Raw genomic sequence first — 24,979 nt, forward strand, 5'->3', positions numbered from 1 at the left:
GTTCGGCAAAAGCTCAGGAAAAACATGGGTTTGGGGGCAGCATTCGGCTTGTTGCTGATCGCTGGGATTGTAATAAGTAGGTTGTTGTGGGATGTAAGTTAGGTGCAAGAACTTTTATTTTCTCCCAAACGCATTTCGACATCTATCTTCGTTTCAGCGAGTGTTGCACCCTTCTTTGCCAACTAATCGACCTATTCGTTACCTCTTATCTTTTTATGACCGGGAACCCACTATAGATGCATAGTTCGGCCTGAGCGAACTTTTTCCAACGCTACTTTGCATTCCAGAACACTTCTTGATACTGTGTGAGATTATTACCTTAAGTGCCGCCTGACTGTCAATATATATATTGACTAGTATTTCTGCTGCTTTCTTCACGGCCATAATTTCTGCATAAAACACGCTGCAGTTATCTGGCAGCCTGCAGGATCTACTTATTTCTATATCAACACAGTAAACAGCTGAACCGACGCCTTCCATTCATTTGGAACCATCGGTATACATGTGTATGGTATGTTCTGTGATTTCAGCACCCTGAAACCAGCCCTCCAGCTGTATTGGGGCTCCTCTCTTTCGAAGCTCAGTCCCGCGACCATATATTTCGGTTGCTTGATACTAGATGGGGGTATACTGCTATGACCATTAAATCTTCAGGCGCGGTATGTAGAATGGCATGCAATGCTGCTGTCGGGGTTGTTTTTAGGATCGCAATTATGCTAGTAATTGATACTCACTTGGTATACATACTTTTTTGTGTGGCTGTCCATCTACCATCGACCCCAAAGTAATGTATGGGTTTGTGCGTCCTAGCATCCTCTTTCAATATAGTGCCGCGGAGGCTTTCTTCGCTCTCTCGTCCACATGGAGTTTCCACGACAACTTACTATCTAGGGTTACTCCTAGATATTTTGTGCTATATTTTTCTTGCATGGTTACCCCTCCAAACTTAGGCTTAATCCAATTAGGGACCTTATATTTCCTAGTAAATAATACTAAATCGGTTTTTTCTGCGTTGGCGGCTAACCCGACTCCTGATGCCCAGGCATGTGCATCTCGAAGTGCCTGATCCATCAAATAGCTGATTGTTGTAAGGGATCTGCCAATTAGGATGACTGAAACGTCATCTGAATATGCCGTAAGTTTGACTGGTTTTGAGATGTTACCTGTTAATCAAAATTATCGGGTGCAATGAGGATTGTGAATATGAGCTCATGAAATCAAAAGTACAGTTTGATCTATGTGCGACAAGCGTTAACGGTCTCCACTGGAGACCAAGACAAAATCTACGGCCACTCTGTTTACAATGTGGAAGGAACAGATATCCCCAAATGACACCGAACATCTTCTCAATTTTAATGTGTAACCTACGCTTCTAATACCTATATCCCTTTATCATTCATTGTTTTAGCAACAACCTAAAGATAATGTGTCTTATGGCAATAATTTTAAAATAAAACATAATTACTTTTTTATAATTGGTTGTATTATAAAAATTTGCACCTACCTCTTTTTTCATCTGATACCGTCGTCCCACTTGTCGTCGTTGATGTTCCCATTCGTGACGATAAGTTATGCAATTCAATTTTCTTTGTCTTTGCTATATTACTAAAGATGTCCGCACCTGCAGCCGTACCACTTGTAGTACCATCTTGCTGTGTCACTGTTGAGCCACTAACATTGCTACCGCTACTACTGAGCACTTGCGCCAATTTCTTGCCCAACTGTAAAGCCATTTGTTCATCTGGACTATCCGATTCGCGTTCCGGAGTCGTATCCGGGAGCAATTCTAAGAAAGTTGTTTGTGAAATGGATAAATGTGCTACTTTATCGGCTCGATGTCTTCGTTGTAGTTCGTGCACGGCACGGGCTGTGGTTGGTGAGAGTATACCCGAAGTATCTGCTGATGTTACGCTTATTTCACTGATAGGCCGCTCTTTAATTAGTGTTGGTAGATCATTGAGACCACGCGGCGCTGTCAAACGACTAAATGTACGAGAAAAGCGATCCACTTCATTCACACCATCCGAACGCAATTGTTGCTCACCGATGTTAGGTGGTGTTATGGGGTCTGTAAAGAGTGAATCAGAACTTGTTGACAATTCCTTGAGTAGTACAATATCGTAGTTTTGTTGTTGTTTTGGCTGTTGCGGTGTAATGTGACGATTAGAGACGAGCATGTTGTTGTACTCATCATCATCGGCATCACCTTCGGCAAGTGCGTCTGTAGTGGAAAAGCGTTATTGTTTTTTGGTGGAGAAATTGTGCCACAGCAGCGGAAGTGGTGAAGTAAAGAGAAAAGTTAGAAGTTAGAGAGTGAGAATCGTTAGTATTTATTAAATTACTAAAGACCGAATTCGTGTGTTGATGCAAGCGAGGGGAAATATGGATGGGTTTTGCCTGGGAGCATTTGTTAGGAGAAGATAGTTTCCAAATATGAAGTGAAAAGGTAAACTCTAAGCACTAGAAAAAAACGCTAATGATTAATACTACTTTAATTATTTCATTCAATAAAAAATATCGAACTCTGGGATAGATTAATGAACAAATTTGTATCAACAAATTTTCAGACTACTATGGTCTGCTGAGTGGAATATCAGCCTATCTCTTCCTTACTTACTTACTTAATTGGCGCTTAACCGTCTAAACGGTTATGGCCGTCCAACAAGGCGCGCCAGTCGCTCCTTCGCCCCGCCAACCGGCGCCAATTGGTCACACCAAGGGAGTTTAAATCGTTTTCCACCTGGTCCTTCCAACGGTGTGGGGGCCGCCCTCTACCTCTGCTTCCATAGGCGGGTTCCGATAGAAACACTTTCTTGGCCGGAACATCATCTTTCATTCGCATAACATGGCTTAGCCAGCGCAGCCGCTGCGTTTTAATTCGCTGGACTATGTTGATGTCTGCGTATAGCTCGTACAGCTCATAATTAAATCTTCTTCGGTACTCGCCATTGCCAACGCGTAGAGGTCCATAAATCTTTTGAAGAACTTTTCTCTCGAACACTCCCAAAGCCACTTGATCTGCTGTTGTCATGGTCCATGCTTCTGCCCCATATAACAGGACGGGTACGATAAGTGACTTGTAGAGTATGATTTTCGTTCGCCGCGTGAGGACTTTACTTTTCAATTGCCTACCTAGTCCAAAGTAGCATTTATTGGTAAGATTGATTCTCCGCTGGATTTCAGTGCTGATGTTGTTGCTAGTGTTGATGCTGGTTCCCAAATAAACGACGTCTTTTACTATTTCGAAATTATGGCTGCCAACAGTAGCGTGGTTGCCAAGGCGCATATGCGCTGACTCTTTGCTCGATGACAGCAGGTACCTGACATCTCTTCCGCTGATTTGAAAAAGCTCTATCCCAGAAAACCTTTAAATAACGCCCGTAACTCAGAATTTCTTCCCAAATCGCTCTATCTTAGAATTCGGTTCAAGAATGCCCTATTCGAGCTTAAATTCCATATATATTTAGGCGTTTACGAAAAATGTTTTGTGATGTGGCTTTCTTCAACCGAATTATTGTCACAAGACAAATAATCATGATGACCTGATGATAATAATGATAAAAGGGAAGGCCAAAAGGAAATCGGTTAATAGATGACAAAGAATGGGAAGAAAAATAATATGGAAAAAGAAGGATAAGATGTATTACAATTATGCTGACAATAACAATGCCAACTTATGCAAAAGAAATAAAAAAAAGGTAGAAAAGGAAGGAAGAGAGACAGAGGGACATTGATTCATTTGTTGAAGCACAACAAAGCTTGGGTTGAACTGGCCGTTCTGTGAGGACCTCACATAGACTTAATGAGTTCTTTACTTAATGAGTGTTACCAAAAGTTTGTTTAATGACCAAACACTAGGACCTATGTTATAAAACATCTGCGTCCTCTTAGCAAATACCGGAAGCTTTCTAGGACCTATGGCAATTGCTGCTTCTAGGTCTAACAGCTGTATCACTATCAATAGCTGGAGTCTTAGCTTGACAAGTGCAGGGGACGATAACACTCCCCAGGGCCTTCGGGGAGTATTCCTATCGCTTTAACAACAACAACAACAGCACAAAGCGATCACGATCCTCTTCTCCTACAACCCGCACTGGAGCGACAGAGGTACTCTTCAAAGGTTTTGGGTAGTATTATCGATGTTGATAGTCCTTTGTCGGATATAGATACGGTGTGTTCCGGTGATAAGCAACAATAGAATATTAGCAGGTTCATCTCGAAAACGCTTTAGTATGACAACGTTGAACCTTCTAAGCCAACCCGCCTCCCAACTCTTAGAACTTGGCGTCGGCAAAGCCTTTCTTGCTAAACATGTGTATAGTACATTGATGTTTATAACAGGCGATTCCCCTCGGATAGGTGATACTATGTTCAAACAGAAAAATAAATTGAAGCAATATCAATTCAAATTGAGTGGTGTTCATACAACTCAATTTAGCTTACACAATAGTAATTTGATGGCCGGTTGGCTCATCTCTACAGCAACAACATACCTGTGTTCAGAATGTCAAAATGTGCGTGTTGAAATTAGGTGAATGGAATGGAATGAAAACATAAAACTTTGAAATTTGTGCGTGTTGTAAGGTAATGTGTTCAATGTTTTGGTTTCATTTTGAGTTTGCCATCCTCTTTTGACCTCCAGTGAAATGAAATAAATAATATCAGCTGATGAGATGAGCCAACCATATAATTGAGCCATGCGCAAGTGACGTTTAAATCTACTCAATAAACACACTTTACAAGGTTGTATTTACAGTTTGAAACAATTTATTACGCAATTTTTTTTAAATTGGCAATTTGTTATTACAATTTATTATATGATAAATTGCGTAATAAATTGCCCAAATGGTATAAATTGCCAATTTGGCGTGTGTTTGTACCTACCTTGAGGTTGTCAATTGGGCTGGAAAGCTATAAAGCTCTGTATCGTTCTTAGCAAACCCTTCAATTGAATGTCGCGTTGTTTCAACTTTCCGAAAATAAACAAGTAAGGAAGGCTAAGTTCGGGTGTAACCGAACATTACATACTCAGCTGAGAGCTTTGGAGACAAAATAAGGGAAAATCACCATTTAGCAAAATGGGTAACCCTGGAATGTGTTTGTATGACATGTGTATCAAATGAAAGGTGTTAATAATTATTTAAAACGTAGTGGGCCTTAGTTCTATAGGTGGACGCCTTTTCAAGATATCGCAATAAGGGTGGACCAGGGGTGACTCTAGAATGTGTTTGTACGATACGGGTATGAGGGTTTTAAAAGGGAGCAGCCCTTAGTTGTATATGTGAAGGCGTTTTCGAGATATCGACTAATATGTGGACCAGGGTGACCCAGAACATCTTCTGTCGGGTACCGCTAATTTATTTATATATGTAATACCACGAACAGTATTCCTGCCAAGATTCCAAGGGCTTTTGATTTCGCCCTGCAGAACTTTTTCATTTTCTTCTACTTAATATGGTAGGTGTTACACCCATTTACATTTACAAAGTTTTTTCTAAAGTTATATTTTGCGTCAAAAAACCAATCCAATTACCAAGTTTCATCTCGTTTTTCATATTTGGTACAGAATTATGGCATTTTTTTCATTTTTCGTAATTTTCGATATCGGAAAAGTGGGCGTGGTCATAGTCGGATTTCGGCCATATTTTATACCAAGATAAAGTGACTTCATATAAGTAAGTGAACAAAGTTTAGTAAAGATATATCGATTTTTGCACAAGTTATCGTATTAACGGCCGAGCAGGAGGACAGACGGTCGACTGTGTATAAAAGCTGGGCGTGGCTTCAACCGACTTCGCCCATTTCGAAGAAAACAGTTACCGGCATAGAAGCTATGCCCTTACCAAATTTCACAAGGATTGGTAAATTTTTGTTCGACTTATGGCATCAAAAGTATTCTAGACGAATTAAATGAAAAAGGGCGGAATTACGCCCATTTTGAAATATTCTTTTATCTTTGTATTTTGTTGCACCATATCATTACTGGAGTCGAATGCTGACATAATTTACTTTTATACTTTAAAGATATTAAATTTTTTGTTAAAATTTGACTTAAAAAAAAATTTTTTTAAAAATGGGCGTGTTCGTCATCCGATTTCGGAAATTTTTATTTAGCACACATATAGTAATAGGGGTAATGTGCCTACCAAATTGCATCATGATATCTTCAACGACTGCCAAATTACACCTTGCAAAACTTTTAAATTACCTTCTTTTAAAAGTGGGCGGTGCCACGCCCATTGTCCAAAATTTGTCCAAGTTTCTATTTTGCGTCATAAGGTCAACGCACCTACCAAATTTCATCGCTTTATCAGTCTTTGGTAATGAATTATCGCACTTTTTCGGTTTTTCGAAATTTTCGATATAGAAAAAGTGGGCGTGGTTGTAGTCCGATTTCGTTCATTTTAAATAGCGATCTGAGATGAGCGCCTAGGAACCTACATAGCAAATTTCATCAAGATACCTCAAAATTTACTCAAGTTATCGTGTTTACAGACGGGTGGACAGACGGACGGACGGCCGGACGGACATGGCTAAATGAATTTCTTTTTCACCCAGATCATTTTGATATATAAAAGTCTATATCTATCTCGATTAGTTTATACCGTTACTGATCACCGTTATGCGAACACAGTTAATATACTCTGCGAGCTCTGCTCAGCTGAGTATAAAAATAAATTGATTTTAAAAATTAAGGGCCAGTTATTGTGCTTCTAAAGATAACAGGTGTTAATAATATGTTCGCATGTCAGTACAATTTTAACCACTGTGCGGTGTACAACATTATATAAATTTCTCGAACATTTACACAACCACTATAAATCCAGCCCATATGCTTGTGAATATGTAATTAAAAAGTGCTACTTATGACGACATCTTTAATTCGATGGCATTTTGAAAAAATCGTTTTTGGCATTCACGGTTTGACTTCGCGTTTTTTGCTTCACGTTCTATACTTAAATAATTCATTATTATTAGCTTTTAGAGACAACCACAGCAAAACCGGGGACAAGTCAGACGACAAAAGACAATGCTGAACGAAACTGAAAAATACAATTCTTCCACTAAATCCAGGGGAACAAGAAAATCATGAAAACGAATTAAACAAACATTCCATTAAATGGTAGAACAGAGGAGCAAAATAGGGCACAAAAAATGAAGGGATGGAAAATTCAGTAACTTTACACAAATAAAGAGGAAAGAGAAAAGCTTAGCACAACTGGCGAGAAAGTAAGGTGAGGTGGGATTAGGAAAACGAGGAGCGTAAAAAATTTGCGGAAATGTGTTAAGGTCGCAAGTAAGCAAGTAAAGGTCATTTACAATATTAGAATATAAACTCGTGCTTGTTATTACGCAAAATACTGTAAAATATGGGATAGTAACGAGCGACAGGGCGCGCATTACTTCAGAAATTTGAAACTTATATAACTACCATATGCATGTCTGTATGTATGCATATATTTAATACAAACACGCGTTGTGGTAGACTGACTTTTAGTGGCTATTCGCTTGGAACTGGAATTTGTAGCACCGAGTCGCTGAACTGTGGGTGAGGTTGCGTGCTACATGGCATAACAGTAAATGACCAGAATGAAATAAGCGGCATTGAGGCAAGTTTATTGCTACTCTAAAGCGATATACATAAATACTTAATAATACTATTTTCTGGTTGAGAACAGCTAATACGCAATATAGAGCCAATAGTTGATTCCCATCTTGATTTTTATCGGTTCAAAGGTCTGCAATTGAAAATACCATGGAAAATAAATAAATGCAAGGCGTGATAACCTCCGAAGAGATTTTAAGCCGAAATTTTCTCCCAATTTGCGCGATGCTCCTTTTAGATTTTTCCTACAAATTGGTGGCACGGGATGTACAGGTTTTATACCGACAACGAACGGCATCCGTAAGGTAGATGAATTTTCACTGAGAAGCTTTTCATGACAGAAATACGCTCGGAGTGTATGCCAAATCATTTTCGAGGGGCGAACCCGCTTAGAAAAGCTTTTTTTTTCTAAATTTTCAATGTTGCTTTGTCCTTTCCTGCTTGTTGGATCATATGCAGTACCTGTCTCCTTTTGATTTATGCCAAACGAATTGGGACATCTACCCTCGACTCATCGGTAGCTGTACACTCCTTTGCCAAAGCATCGGCATTTTCGTACCTTCTATCCCTTTATGGCCTGGAACCCTGTATAGATGTATGGTCTGGCAGGAGCGAAGTCTCTCTAATGCTTGTATGCATTCCAGGACACTTTTCGATGAAATACTACTTACTTTACTACTTTTTACTTTTTAAATAAGATTCTCTATCAATATGAAAAATATTCCATGACCAAGGAAAAGAGCTATCTTAAACTTTAGAAACATTACTTGTCTAGATTCAGGAAGCGATTTTTCCGCGTTTTTAGAAAAATATTTTTTATTGTATGAGTCAATCCATATGAAAACGTTCGTTCCTGTATCTCAGCGGCAATTAAAATTACGAAAATATTCATCTTCAGATAATTTTGACATTGTCATTATATAAATTGCAAAATATAACCGTATTTTCGTAAAAAAAATTAATCAGTTTTGAGTTAAATTATTGAAGTGTTACGAAGAAAATTAGATAGATTATGCCTCAAAAAATCCATCAGCAGGGGCCCTTAGTATGAAAATAACAAAACGAAATATTCAGATATTAAAAGCTAATGGCCAGGACTAGAGTCCATGAGAAATTCGTATTTTTATCTCTTGAGAAACACGTTCGTTTTAGAGCCTGAAAAACACGATTTTTGAAAACTTACAAATTTCGCGATAATAATTTATCTATTAGGAGTGGGGTTTTTTGGCCGATGGATGAGTTATTTTCTTCTAGGATATGCACCCTTAATTTCTGAAAAAATTTGAGTGGCTACTTGAAACAGTGAAGACGCCAGAGCCAGCTAAAATTGACAAAAAAAGGATAAAGATTAAGTATTTTCAGTACCAGGTTTTTAATTCTAGATATTCGCCATATGATTTATTATTTATTTTCTAACAAACTACTATCTTTTACTTTTAAAACGCCATATCGAATGTAAAGATATCTCTAACAGAAACATTTTTACAGCTATAATAGGGTAAACCTAAAAATGACGTTTTTCAAACTTTGAAATTCGACCAGTCCGAAACCAGTGGTTATAAAAATTAAATGTGTGTTAATTTGTTCCTTTAGGACCCCAAAGAAGTGTCCTTCAAAGTTTGAGCGAAATCCGAGACTAGCCAGCTTTTTGAATTAGACGTTTTCATATGGATTGACTCGTATACAATAAAAGCTCAAAGCAAGTATTGGCGAGAAAATAATGCAGTTTTAGGAAAAAGAGTAGTAGCAACTGCATCAACGAATATTTTAAAGGTAAAAAACTAATACTTTAACGTTTTTGTTCCTTTAAAGGCCAACAAGGATGGCATTTCAGAAGCATTTTTTATCATTAATGTAGATACATATTTTACTGAAAGTAAAAATTTTGTTATTATTTACTGAACCACCGCACATTTTACACTATGACCAGCCCAGAAAATATAAAAAAGGTATATTTAAGAAAAACACAAATTTGGAATTTGAAGCATAAAAGGTATAGGCTTCCTTGAGGTTTCATAATAAGTAACCAATCCTCCAACCAATTTTCGCTTTAATGCGAAAAAAATTAATAATAACTTTTATTAACCGTTGTAAAATTTTTTTATAGCTTGTGGAGGGAATTTTAAAATGTATGTTAAAATGTCACCCGTCACCGTGGAATAATCACATTTTACAAATACCAGATAACTTAACTACTTATTACGTTTTTTGCCTTAATATTTATAGACGTGATCGTGGAAGCTGAATGGAAACCGGTATTGATGACTTGCATATATCTAGGGTATGTATCTACATAGTACATACTTAAATACGTACATATTAGGGTGGATCAAAAAGCAAGGTTTGTTGTCGTTGAAGAGGCCAAACAAAACATTCTTCCTATGCACGTTTAGCATATGTTCACCAAGTATGGGCTTTTAATATTAATAAAAAGGATATGCTACAATTATTCATTTTCGCTTCAGACTTACATGAAATTAAACGTATATTTTCACATAAACATTGCTTAACCCATTTCTTGCCCAATATAATACTATTTTCACACAGACGGCTTATTGAATAATAAAGGCAGTTTTCTACATTAAGACGCTTATTTAGCTCAATCTTCCCTACAAAATTCGAATCTATAATTATTTCATTAGTAGCTAATCGAATGCCTAATGAAGTCAAAAGCACAATGCAACTCTGTTGGCCGCGTTCCGCTTCTTAGTTTTTGGTGTGTTCAGTGCTTAAAAATGTCATTTGTCAAAGTAAATGTCATAGTCTGCATGGCGGAACGATACAAGTTGGCCGCATCGAACAGCTGATTATAACCTTTTTTATTTGATTTGATACATCAACTACCGGCGCAGTACGATTTTGACATTTGTCCATCGAATTTACAAGTACATGGATTTTTTTTTGTTTGTAGGTATGTCACCATGCTGCCACCTTGTATCGTTCCGCCATGATTGTCTGTCATATAGCATTGTCATTTTATTCGCTTGACATTTCATCCTTCATACTAATCGAGCAGTTACTTCTGTGTGAAAGCAAAAAATTTACGATTTCATTAGAAGGTGAAATGAGATAATTAAGTTTCTGTGTGAAAACAGTATAAGTGTATTTTGACAAAATGGAACAGTCTAAGATTCCAATGAGGTTTTTTCATTATTCTTATCATTACAAAGTTATTCAAGGTCAAAGGTTGAAAATGTTATGTTGACTACGGTGATTTAGGCAAATAGGATTTTCTTTACTTTTTTTAACTTCCTCCTTAATTTTCGAGGTGTAAATAACAGCGGTCTGGGAGAAACTAGAATGTAAGCTTAAGGGAGGGAAGTGGAAGAAAAAATAGGAAACCAAACCGAAACCGGATGACGTGTTATCAACTTATTAGAGAAGTGCTAACGATTTGTTATTGATAAGTTATCGGTTAGTCTCATGTTATCGAAATGTTATAAATTTGTCATCGATAGAAAAGGTAATTAAGTATGTTACTGATTTCTTAAAGACGAGTTATCGGATTTTCATCGAAAATTAACGATTTACTATCGAAAAGTTATATATTATTAATCGAAAACGTAGTGAAGTTTGTTATAAGAGTCATTGTCGTGCTATTGAACAGTTTTATATCGAAAAATGTTCGATTATTTCTTAAAAAGTAATCGATATTTTGTCAGAGTAATAGGCGTGTTATCGAAAAGTTAACGAAAATCGATTTGTTATCTTAAAGCTATCGATTTGATATTGAGAAGTTATATATTTTTATTTGGAGAGTTACTAATTTGTTATCGATTACTTATCGCTCTGTTATGGAACACACATATGTATATTTAACGATAAAACTGCACTATAAAATCTCTGACACATCTGTAACCCGGCTATAACAAACCGATTAGAAAACAATAAGGAGCCGATGACTCGGCGGTAACAAGCTAATAACAAACCGATAGCTCAAAGCTAAAAATTCGCTGTTGACAATAATGATATAATGCCAATTTCACACAGAGGCTTAATGAAATAATTAGTCAAGTTTTCTACATTAAAGCCCTAATTAAACTCAATCTTCCATACAAAATACAAATTCTTAATTATCTCATTATTGCTTTATTGAATACCTTAAAAATCCAGTCGGTTTTGCTTGCTGCTTCCAATTTTATTGTCAATGTAATAAATGACGATAAAAAATAAATTATTTGCAATATTTTACGAAAAATAGAAAAACACGAAAAAATTCAAAATTTAATTTTCGCTGCATTTGCTGCAAAAAATAATATTGCTTTTTCAGAAATTGGCGCATATTTGGTTAGGTACAACATCTATGGGTATGCATTTTATTTTGATTGTATTTATAGTTAGAAGGAAACGGCTGCTTTCCATTTTGACAATTTTTTGTAAAAACGAAATATTTTTTGGGCTGCTGAAAAAGGGAAACCTAATTATTTCATTAAATAGAATTGTGATTCGATTAAGTTTCTGTGTGAAAACGGTATAAGGCAATAAAAAAACAATAACTTGTCGCTATCGGATGTTACAAATAAGAGTCCGAAGAAGCTTTTTTCAAATAGCCCGATCTATTATTTTCTACAAATATTGGGAAAGAAATTGGACTAACGATCCTTGAGTGAAAGTATGTTGTCACTTTCAAGTGATTCTGCGTGAAAATCTACAACTCTGATGGGTATATTTGAACAGTTTATACAAAAGAAACCCAACAACAAGTTTTTCTGTGGCACCTTCAATAAAGCACATACATAAGTAGATAATGCGACTTTTTTTAGACCCACCCTAATACGTACTAATACATACATTTAAAAATGTATTCCACTACGTTTTGAACATGAATGCATGTACTACACTGCTACAATTTGTAAAAACTAAAAGCATTTTTCTTAAAAATACTACCAAAATCTGATATACATTCACACAAATGCAGGTATATATGTATATTAGACTGGGTCGATTTATTAACCGATATCGCGCCATCGATTTTTCGATAGGATTTGGGCTCAGGAAAAAAAGTTCCACTACGCATACCCAAAAAAATTCGAGCCTGCGATATTTCATTTTTTTTTTACTTTTTTTCGACTTTGATTTGTAAGTTTTTTCGTGACCTACTAAAAAAAATTCATTTGATTGTAAAATTGTCATGTATACCCTGTCTGACCCAAAAATGTCCGCGAAAAACGTTGTCGAAAACAGTTAAAAAAAAATAAAAATTCAAAAACCTGTTATCGCCAACGTTTTTAGCGGACAATTTTGGGTCGGACAGGGTATACATATGAAAATTTTTTTAGTAGGTCATGAAAAAAAACCTTAAAAGGCAAAGTAGAAAAAAATCAAAAAAATGAAATTTCGCTGACTTGAAAATTATATTTTTGGCTATGCGTGGTGGAACTTTTATTTCCTGAGCCCAAATCCTATCGAAAAATCGATGGCGCGATATCGGTTAACTTTCGTCTATACAAATCGACCCATCCTAATATATATGGCAAATCGAGGCTTATGAATTGCGAGTAAAAATAAAAATGTTTCACTACGATCAACTTTATGAATTTTCTGCCCACCTGTGGCTACTTCTTTGTTTGGTGCAATTTCACTATACAATGTTCCCAATGTATTTCGGCGCTTTCTTTCCTTTTCTTTTTTCGTTTGCGCTCGATATTGAACTTCAACATGTTTTATGGCATTTGCCGTTTTCCACGATTCTGTTTGTACAACCAATTTTCGTACATCGAAATTTTTTATATTCTTTGCACATGTTTCAAATATTTTCGATTTTGCAAACTTTTCACTATCAACACATTGCTCTAGAAAAGATTTTTGCAATTCTTCTTCATTGCTTTGTTGCTGTTGATTTGCATGAATTTGTGGCTTTTCTATAACATCACAATCCCTACTTGTATTAGCAACAGCAACAACATTAATCGATTGCACTGCGTCGAGATCACTGCTTTTACTACTTTTTGACGTATTTTTAACTCGTTTTTCATCCAATTCCGAACCGTTGCCTGCGTAATGTAAAACATTACTGAAGTCACACACTGGAAATCTGTTTGTATGAATGGTAGATATTAAATTGGTATTATGTAGAACTTGAGTTGGAGCTGTGCCCTGTTGTTGTTGCCTTCCAGCACAGTCATGGACAGACAACAAAAAATAACGAAATTAACAACAGAAAACAAACAGCGGTAAAAGAGCTAAAGCGGCGCAATCCCAACTGTTGTGGCACTTCTGCTTGTTGAGGTAAGTCCACGTCGTCAGTGTTGTTGACTCTGTTTGTTTTTACCACTATTTGATGAGTTTAAATTAATTTGGGGTTGTCTCATTGATTTAATGGTTTTTAAGGTGTGTTTAAGTATGTATTATATGTAGTATATATTCGAATTACTTGTGGTATTAAATAGGCCATCACAGTTGCGTGTAAAAGATATAAAACGTCAAAATTTTAGAAACAAGTTTTTTCCATTAGAAGAAAATTTTTCTAAGCGGGGTTGCCCTCGGCAGTGTTTGGAAAGCACTCCGAGTGTAGTTCTGCCATGGAAAGCTTCTCAGTGAAAACTTATCTGCCTTGTAGATGCCGTTCGGAGTCGGCACAAAACATGTATGTCCGATGGCGAAACTATACAAGGTGGCAGCACGGTGACCGCTTATTTGTAATTTTTTTCATATGATTTCATACATCAACTTCCGGCGCAGTACGAATTTGACATTAGTCCATTTTAAAAAATAAAGTACATGGAACTGCTATTTATGTTTGTAGGCATGGGACCATGCTGCCATCTTGTATGGTTCCGCCATGGTAGGTCCCGTCCCGTAAATATGTAGAAAAAATTGAAGGGAGCACGACGCAAATTGGAAGGGAAGATCTTCCTCAAATCTCTTTGGAGGGTATCGTGCCTTACATTTATTTATTTTATTTATCAGTGTTCGGACTTGGAAATTTTGAAAAGCGGTGGATTTGAAAAAGTAGTGACAGTTTCTGTATAAATTGGTAGATTTTCGTTACATTTTGAATATCTACGTCACCATTTTTTATTACTTTCTGTATATTAATTTCGTTCGATCTTTTTTCGCCAATTTCCATACAAAATTCGAGAATTTTGCAATCCATTTTTGAGTAAATATCCGGAAAGCTTCAAAACTTGCAACACACAGCGAAACTCGATGACAATTTAACATGAGGGGGGTGTTAAATTTGCTAGTTGGCCCAGGGACCGTGCAAATTCTAAAAAATGCCCGAACTTGGATATTTTGCTTTCGAGTTTTAAAGAACTACTCGATAACCCAGCGACCTGAAGCTTTGAAAATAGCTTCGGGCTATATTACATTGTAAAATTTAAGATACAACAAAAGTTTTCTAGATGCGATAGAGATCGTGACATTTAGAGATATTTAGAAAGCCCATTTACAACATGTGGAATCGCGCGATCGCTATTTGAATAACTTACCGTAGAGCTAGATTCTCGAAACTATGAAGATACTTCAAAACTCCGTGCAAATGCAACAACAGGGAAAGCGTTTTCTCTATATGGTCCAGGGACCGTGAAAGTTAAAAATTACGTCTGAACTTGGACAATTGGCTTTCGAGTTTTAAGGAACTTTCCGATAACCCAGAGAACTGAAACTTTGGAGGAAACTTTGAGCTTTATTAGGTTGCAATATTAGATATCTAGACGTCCAGACATTTAGAGGTACTAAAAAGTCCATTTAGAGTGCTGGAATGAAGCGATAAATTTTTAAGTAACTATTTACTGCTGTTTTCCTGTTAGTAGGATGATAAACGATTATTAAGTATGTCCTTCATATAAATTGACCAGAAGAAAGACATAATCTTGTTGAACTTTGTTATTCCAATGTTAATATGATCACTAAAAATTTGTATGAAGAACAAAAATATAAAGATGGAGCGCACATTATCGGACTTACATAAGGATTATATCGAAAGTCTATCTGTTGTACTATGTCCCTCATACAAATTTTTGCAGTGGTTATGTTAAAATTTGAATATCAAAGTTCAATAAGACTATGACTAACCCCCAGCAGGTTAGGGGATCAGAATATACCCGCGGTAGGTATGCCTGTCGTAAGAGGCGACTAAAATACCAGATTCAAGGGGTTGTCTAGCGCAACCCTTTCAGGTTGCCAGCGCAATATATAGCTTCTCCAAACCCAGTTGTCAACATCACCTATCCGTTGCGAATCCTGTTTCATTAACAGCGGGGGCTCTGGTGACCCCGAACTCCTCATGGATCTAGGGGATGGGAGGGCGGAATGGCCAAGATGGTTGCATGTGGTCATATCAAATCGTTCCCGAGATGGTCGGGCTTGGTACAGGAACGTACAGGATCTGCATCCGGCAAAGAACCATCTGAAGGGTTCTTATTATTTTTATTTAACTTTGTATTTAAGTTACTTTGAACTTTGTAATTTTAAAATGTTTTATCAATATTTTAATTTTCAATATTGAATTTTCTATTTTCAAAAATTTCATTATGAAAAAGAAATTTGTAAACCAAAAAGTACAATTTACAGTTTATACGGACCATAAACCCTTGACTACTGCTTTAAATTCAAAAACAGGACGAAGTCCTAGACAAACGAGACACTTGGAATTTATAGCACAATTTACTGATGACATACAATACATTAAAGGAGAATCCAATGTTGTAGCAGATACGCTATCTAGAGCTTTTGAGGTTAATGCAATATATAATACAGAACTGAATTTTAAAATTTTACAAACTGAACAACAAAAAGATGATGACTTAAATCAACTTGGATCTGATTCTCAATATCTAAATTTAAAACTAATTAGTATTCCCATTTTAAATTTTAATGTTTGGTGTGAAATTTCAGGAGAAACTCCTGGGCCATTTGTACCGAGTAATTTGCGAAAAACAGTATTTCATCTTTTACATAAAATAGCACATCCGGGTACAAGAGCTACACGACGGCTCATAGCTAAAAAATATTATTGGCCTAATATGAATAAGGATATTAATATTTGGTCAATAGAGTGTCTTAATTGTCAAAAGTCTAAAATTTATCGTCATACAAAATCCCCTATTGTCAAAATTCAAATTCCCAAGAATAGATTTGAACACATCCACTTAGATATAGTTAGGCCATCTATTTCAAAAGGACATCGCTATATTTTAACGATTATTGAAAGATTTACCCGTTGGCCTGAGGCATATACATTATAATATATTTCAGCAGCTACAATTGCAATTAAGTTTTTTAGAGAATATATTTCTCGGTTTGGAATTCCGTTAAAGATAACAACTGATCAAGGTAGCCAATTTACATCGAAATTGTTTTCAGAGTTAACTAAATTACTTGGTAGTCACCAAATTACAACATCCGTATATCACCCTCAAGGAAATGGTATGGTTGAAAGGTTTCATAGACAATTAAAGAATACTATAATAGCTAGAGAGGACACAAATAATTGGTATGACGAGTTTCCTGTCATATTACTTGGTTTGCGATCTATTTATAAAGAAGATATTTCGGCTACACCAGCGGAAATGGTTTTCGGTCAGAATTTACGTTTACCAGGGGAACTTGTTGTGCCATCAGCTAAAAATTTCTCAGCATCTGAAATTTTAAGTAATTTACGTGAACATTTTCGAAATGTTAGATCAAATTTAAGTCACCATAAGGATTCTGATACTGGAATTTACGTTCCAAAAGATCTTAAAAATTGTAAATTTACATTTGTTCGAGTCATTAATAAACATTCATTACAACAACCATATGAAGGGCCTTACAAAATTTTGGAAAAAGACCAAAAATGTTTTAAACTTGAAATAGATAATAATATGAAAACTATTTCTATTGACAGATTAACACCTGCAATAATTGAAACAACATACACAAACAATACCAAGAATTTACATAAAAAGAGAGTTACGTTCAATTTGTTTAATGTTAAATTTTCTTGAAGGGGGAGTAATGTAGGGTTCTTATTATTTTTATTTAACTTTGTATTTAAGTTACTTTGAACTTTGTAATTTTAAAATGTTTTATTAATATTTTAGTTTTCAATATTCAATTTTCTATTTTCAAAAATTTTCATGATAGTGAAAAATTTAGAAAGAATTTGACGCATACATTTAGGCGTTTTAAAAAATATAATTTAAAGTTTTGTTATAAAATAAAAACGTGATTTCAATTACTACACCATGAACATCGACAACACTCCCCGAGAGATATTTTTCGTTCCTTTTGGTCCATTTATGTATGTATATGAAGGAAGTACTTAAAAAATTTATTTAATCTTAATTACAGCAGCGAACAGAAAAATAGCAGTCGAATTTTTTAAAATCAAATTTCGTGAACTAAACTTTTTTTTAAATTTTGACAGACTTATAAATTGCACTTTGTTAGACTAAAATTGATTGAGCTACAAAACTAGAAACTCGAAAAGGTTCGGTAAATTTAAAAAAAAAAATTTGAAGAAGCTCCAACATATACCTTGATTTAACGCAACAAACGGTTAAGCGCCAATTAACTAAGTAATCTACCATGGATACAAGTAAAAATTAAACTTAAGTCTACCCCCTCTTTTTAAAACAGATTTGAAAAATTAACTAGAGCAATACAAAGAGGAAGAAGTGCTCGGATTATTAACAGCTTTACACGAAACCGGGTTTTCAAAAAAAGTCGGCACTATGAAATTCAACCAACATTGACAGCATCGCCTCAGCCCTTTTTATTGACAGCGCACACTGTTTAAGCCTCTCTTCAATTATTTTTTACACTCGCTAACCGCGCTCAGCACGATAAATTTTTTCACGCTTTTTACCATCAACCACAGTTAATGTATTTGCTTTGTTTTTGTGTATATTTTCGGTTTGTGTAAGTTTGTTAGTGTGCCTCTCTACTCTACCATTTTGCTTTGTGTTCTCATTCCGATTGTCGGCTTCATTGTCTTGTTGTATAGACGCTGGAAGCCCTTGGAAGCTTTCCAACACCGCTTCATTTTCAACTGTTGACTCTTCCAATTGTTTAATGATATGTTTTTGTGTTTGTTTTGCTTGCTTGCTTCTAGCATTCGCTATATCAGTTCTAGTAAAATCATTGCCCCCACCAACGTCATCGTCATCATTATAGTCTGGCCCCTCATGCTCATTGACTGTTGTGCTATCTGTGTCGGCTGTGGTAGCAGCAGCAAAGAGAAGCTCAATAAACTCACGATGATCTTCATGGGTTTTATGTTTGGTTGTTTGTTTAGTTTTCAATTCCCCCTTTGTTGTTGTTATTATCGTTGTTTGTTCATGATCTGTCGTTATCTCTTGTGGTGGCGAGACTTGTTTGATTTCTTGTGTAACATTTGACGGTGTGTCTTTTAATTCAGGTGGTTTTGGTACTGTACGATTTTGTTTGGTGCCGGTATTTTTTGTGGTTACTGCTGTTGTTGTTTGTTCTTCTGGCTCTATATCCCCTTTTCCACTGAAGAATTTTGTTATCTTTTTCTTTGCAGTTTGTGGTTTTTGGATTTCCCCCGCGCATTTTTGTAATTTGTAGAAGATTTTCAAATTTGTTAGTTGCAAAGTAAACGGAAACTTTAAATGAAAAAACTAGTTCTTACTGTTTCTGTAACGTTACATTAACTCAGAAAAAACTCCAAATAACTGCATGCAAATAAATAGAGATATAAATTTTAGAATATATGTATATTTAAAATTACACATAGATAAGAACATAGAGCTAAAGAGTTCTAAAACATTTAGGTTTAACGGTAAAACAAGTCTATTTACATGATGTCCTAAATGAGTATCCAACATATATATATATAATACTCCTATATTGCTACAAAAGGCTAGGTACATTCCCAAACATCAGAGTGCCAATATATTGATGTTTAAACGTTTTTGTTTTGTATTCCAATAATCGAATGTACCCATGATTCAGTCACAAGAGGTTTGCTCGACAGGCACATTTTTTGACAATTGCGGCCATTTTGCTTCCAAATCGAATTGACATCCGTTAACTGTGTTGCTTTTTGGCGAATTTCGGAAAATATTAGTAGTAGAAATATGAAGCAATCAGTTTACAAATACCGGATAAGTACTGAACTGCATAATTCCTTAGAACATTTTTTTAAATTTTATAGTGGATTTATTAACTATGCCTCGATCCATTAGTATGGCTGAACATTGAACATAGATAATTTTATGAAAAGTGAGGACACCAAGAAATCGTGCACTTTCGTAAACCTATGAATATACGAAACCTAAACCAATTCAAAATTCATCGTTCAACGTGAAAACCTCGACTACTAAATCGATTCACGTAAAAGTGCCATTAGTAAATATTGGAGATGCCATAACGAAATGTACTCATTGGGCATGTTAACTTATTCAGGTAAAAGTCTAGACCAGGAGTCTACTGCTAATAAGCGTCCAAAAATATCGAGAGAGGTGACCTTGACAACAATAATCCGAAGGCGGAAAAGAAAAATTGTATCTCTGTCCGGAATATTTGCAGTTGAAGTTGGCAATTTTCATGTGGTTGTTTTAATGTTTTTGTGCACTGAAAAAGATTTTGTGTACAAAGGGATTTTGCATGCATTTAATTTTGATCCCACCTCATTGGTGGACCGGCCAGAGTAATTTTTTATAAGTCAATTCGCGGGTTTTGATACTTCTCTCGATATTTTTAGGCGCGTATTAAAATTGGACCTTCTATTCTATTAATTCCGTATGTTCGGAACATTCGTCTCTATTTAAGAATTTGGGGAATAGGTTTATATTTGGAATATTTTGTATATACTTATTTGATATATTCGGATCTCGTGAGGTATTATCAAATTAACGTATTCCGAATATTCTAAATTAACGGTTAATCCGGGACGCTTCCATGAATACTTAAAAGGTGAATACTTCCTGTGAAGCAGGACCGCACAAAAAGCTTAACTCTTCTATCAAAGTCAAGGTAGGAATATAAAGAACAATAAGCCATTTTCTTTTATTTTTGTTTTTGTCAGTTCATTACGGCTGCTGAGTAGCGTATCACCCCATGTCGGCTGCCTTTTTCAAAATCGTGTTCTCTTAAAATATATTCCCCGTTTTCCTTACTTCATAAAAGCAACCCGTCCAGATTTTTCAATTTGGGAGTGTCAAAGGTTTGTCATCATTGGAGAACAAACCTCTAGTAATTGAATCATGGAATGTACCTAAATTTCAATTTTTTCTTGTCACACTTATGTTGCTACAATCACAAAAATTTTATAGGCTGTCTTGTTTTGATTGGGATTGGTGCAGATGCCCGGCTGGTTGATGTCCTCGTCAAAGCAAAATCTGACATCACCGCCATCCAAGAAATGCGTTGGACGAAGCAAGGAAGAAAAAAGATCAAAAATTGTGACATATATTGGAGTGGCCATGCGAATAAGCGCAGTTTCGGCGTCGGATTCGTGGTGGGAGAGAGACTTTGTCGCCAAGTGGTGGCGTTAACGCCTGTGGACGAGCGTCTCGCCGCTATCCGAATAAAAGCAAAACTTTTTAATATATCATTCATCTGCGCCCGTGCGCCGACAGAGGAGAAAGACGATGAGGTGAAAGACACTTTTTATGAACAATTAGAACGCACATACGAGCACTGCCCCCGTCATGATATAAAAGTCGTGCTTGGCGACTTTAACGCCAGGGTGGGCAAAGAAGGTGTTTTTGGCCCTACAGTCGGAAAGTTCAGCCTACACAATGAAACTTCTCCTAACGGACTGAGGCTGATCGACTTTGCCGGTGCTCGAAACATGGTCATATCAAGCACGAGGTTCATGCATAAAAAGATACATCAAGCTACATGGCTGTCTCCTGATCGAAATACTCGCAATCAGATCGATCACGTTGTGATAGACGGACGGCATGCCTCCAGTGTTTTAGATGTGCGCACGATCCGAGGACCTAACATCGATTCGGACCATTATCTCGTTGCAGCCAAAATACGCACGCGCCTCAACGCGGCTAAAAACAAGGAACAAAAAACACAAGGAAAGCTAGACGTCGAAAAGCTTCAATCACAACAGACTGCCAATGATTTCGCAACTCGACTCTCACACCTGCTCTCTGAGGCCATAACTCATCCTGAAGGAATACAGGAGCAGTGGGAGCATATCTCCAAAGCACTTCGTACCGCCGCCGAGGAAAAAATTGGTTACCGGCGGCCACGAAAAAACAACTGGTATGATGAAGAATGCCGCGTTGCAACCGAAAGAAAAGACGCTGCCTACAGGGCTACGTTAAAAGCGAGCGCGACAAGAGGAGTGTGTGAACGCTATCGTGAGTTGAAAAGGGAAGCGAGACGCCTTTTCAGGAAGAAAAAAGCAGAAGCAGAAAGGCGTGAGTGCGAGGAGCTTGAGCTGGTAGCCACCAGGAATAACGCCCGAAAATTCTACAAAAAAAAAAAAAATACGGCGACAGACGGAAGGTTTTAAGACCGGGGCAAACTCCTGTAGGAATGAAAACGGCGACCTTGTAACTGATGTCCAGAGAGTGCTTAGATTATGGAGGGAACACTTCTCTGCTCTCCTAAATGGAGGCAGCAATTCACCGCGCAGAGATGAAGAACCCGATCCCGCAATCGATGATGATGGAATATATGTCCCCCCGCCCGATTATGACGAAGTTAGAATAACAATAACCAGATTGAAAAACAACAAGGCCGTGGGCGCTGATGGATTGCCTGCGGAGCTATTCAAGTTCGGCGGCGAGGAGTTGGTAAGGCGCATGCAGCAGCTTCTTAGCAAAATATGGGCGGACGAAAGCATGCCCGACGGTTGGAATCTAAGTGTTCTTTGCCCAGTCCACAAGAAGGGGGATACTGCAAAATGCACCAACTATCGTGGAATCAGCCTTCTTAATATCGCATATAAGGTCCTTTCAAGTGTATTGTGCGAAAGATTGAAGCCCACCGTGAACCGGCTGATTGGACCTTATCAGTGCGGCTTCAGACCTGGTAAATCTACCATCGACCAGATTTTCACAATGCGCCAAATCTTGGAAAAAAGCCGTGAAAAGAGAATCGACACACATCACCTCTTCGTCGACTTTAAAGCCGCCTTCGACAGCACGAAAAGGAGCTGCCTATATGCCGCTATGTCTGAATTTGGTTTCCCCGCAAAACTTATACGGCTGTGCAAAATGACGTTGAGCAACACCATCAGCTCAGTCAGAATTGGGAAGGACCTCTCCGAGCCGTTCGAAACTAAACGAGGTTTCGGACAGGGTGACCCCCTATCGTGCGATTTCTTTAATTTAATGCTGGAGAAAATTATACCAGCTGCAGAACTTAACCGCACTGGAACAATATACTATAAAAGCGTGCAATTACTGGCATATGCTGATGACATTGATATCATCGGCCTAAACACCCGCGCTGTTAGTTCTGCTTACTCCAAGCTGGAAATAGAAGCGGTAAAATGGGTTTGATGGTGAATGAGGACAAAACGAAGTACCTGCTGTCATCGAGCAAAGAGTCAGCGCATATGCGCCTTGGCAACCACGCTACTGTTGGCAGCCATAATTTCGAAATAGTAAAAGACTTCGTTTATTTGGGAACCAGCATCAACACTAGCAACAACATCAGCACTGAAATCCAGCGAAGAATCAATCTTGCCAATAAATGCTACTTTGGCTAGGCCATGTTATGCGAATGAAAGATGATGCTCCGGCCAAGAAAGTGTTTCTATCGGAACCCGCCTATGGAAGCAGAGGTAGAGGGCGGCCCCCACTCCGTTGGAAGGACCAGGTGGAAAACTATTTAAACTCCCTTGGTGTGACCAATTGGCGCCCGTTGGCGGAGCGAAGGAGCGACTGGCGCGCCTTGTTGGACGGCCATAACCGTTTAGACGGTTAAGCGCCAATTAAGTAAGTAAGTAAGTAAGTTTTGATTTCGAATTCAAAACACGTTGAGAGCATTTTCTATTAGCAATATAGGAGTATTACATACATATATGGTGTCCAAAAACTTAATTAGGAATACTTTTTCTATTCTTATCAAGCTATAGTGGGTGAAATTTTTGGAAATGGTTCATCTCAGCAAACAGAAGAAGAATACTTGAAGAATTTTTTCGCCGAACCTCAAATTTAAAAACATAGTTCTAAATAGCTCTATTACTTAGTTAGTGCTAATAGAACAAGTTTTGAAACCCTTTTCGAAGGTAGTACGTGCCTTTGCTCCAACCTGCATATTTTGTATAGCACACTTGAAAAACATTTGTTTGTTATTAGCAAATATGCGTGCATATATAATGCCTCGTTGCTCGTCAATCATCGACTAAACCACCACCACTGAGATGATAATACTCTTACCAAGACAATCACAGTTTCAATTATGGTCATCATTGACATATATTTTTAAGTAATCTGTCTTTTTATATTAGGTTGGGTTAGGTTAGGTGGTACATAGCTGCCCGGTTAGGGGAAGCTTCCAAGTGAGGAAGGTTCGTTGTGATAGCGCATACCGCTGACGTAGCTATAGCCACTTAGAGAATCGTTGCGTAGCAATAAATAGTTTCAAATGAGACCTATCTTAACCTTGGATAAATCCTCCGGAGATCCAAGTGAGTCGCGACCGAAGTACTTTCGCCCAGCACTGGCAAATGCTTAGCGATCAAGCATATAGTTATTCGATGATTCCACCTCATCATCCTCCATACAGCTACAGTATAATGGGGTTTCCAGTATGAGACGTACCGCATGGATTCCCATTGGACAATGCGCTGTCAAAACCCCAACGACCATTGAAAGATGAGCTTTAATTAACACAATTATTTCGGCAAACCTTCGGCCATCCACTTCTGGCCAGAAAGATCTTGCTACCCTTCAAGCGGTGGTGTCCGCACAACGCTTGCTGAGCTGATACGAGGCCCATTTATGCAGGAGCAACCTTTATAGCGTAGTAAAAAATCTTTTTCAGCTGATTTTCATCATTTTCTCAGCACTGGGTTTTCATCGGATCTTGTGTATTGAATTCGCAGAGGGAACATAAGAAATACAAAAGCTTTAATTAAAAATAAATAAATGTAAGGCGCGATAACCTCCGAAGAGATTTTAGGCCGCACTTCTCTTCCAATTTGCGTCACGCCCCTTTTAATTTTTCCTACAAATTGGCGGGACGGGACCTAGCAGATGAGTTTTCACTGAGAGCTTTTAGTGGCAGAAATATACTCGGAGTGCTTGCCAAACACTGCCGATGGGCGACCCCGCTTGGAAAAACTTTAGCTCAGGAGCTCTTAGCAGCCTTATACATACCGACCAAACATGATGACTTGTAACATCCTGCTTTTACTGAAAATTGCCGATCTAGAGAAAACAACTCGACAAATCCGTAACTAACAGATATTGGGCGGTACTCATGGCTGAGAAAACACTTATAAAT

The 24,979-nt window shown here is 37.3% G+C and overlaps 1 protein-coding gene across 10 annotated transcripts in view; it reads right to left on the reverse strand.

Moving 5' to 3' along the window:
• The window catches only part of capu (cappuccino), a 219,331-nt gene that overhangs the window by 150,850 nt on the left and 43,502 nt on the right, over positions 1-24,979 (reverse strand). Inside the window, exons 1-3 of one of the 10 annotated variants that reach the window (XM_067767183.1) lie at positions 18,486-19,134; positions 13,156-13,599; positions 1,505-2,221 (exon numbers count right to left, since the gene is read on the reverse strand). The exons of 3 other annotated variants lie outside the window; for them this stretch is intronic. In XM_067767183.1, the coding sequence (XP_067623284.1) occupies positions 1,505-2,177 (673 nt within the window). In that variant the 5' untranslated portion in view covers positions 2,178-2,221; positions 13,156-13,599; positions 18,486-19,134. Of the gene's footprint in view, positions 1-1,504; positions 2,222-13,155; positions 13,600-18,485; positions 19,135-24,979 lie in introns of those variants that run through there. 6 more of the 10 variants (XM_067767180.1, XM_067767188.1, XM_067767187.1 and 3 more) reach the window with 6 other exon arrangements.

The sequence above is a fragment of the Eurosta solidaginis genome, chromosome 2 (genome assembly GCF_040869045.1).
Source record: "Eurosta solidaginis isolate ZX-2024a chromosome 2, ASM4086904v1, whole genome shotgun sequence".
Classification (NCBI taxonomy): Eukaryota; Metazoa; Arthropoda; class Insecta; order Diptera; family Tephritidae; genus Eurosta; species Eurosta solidaginis.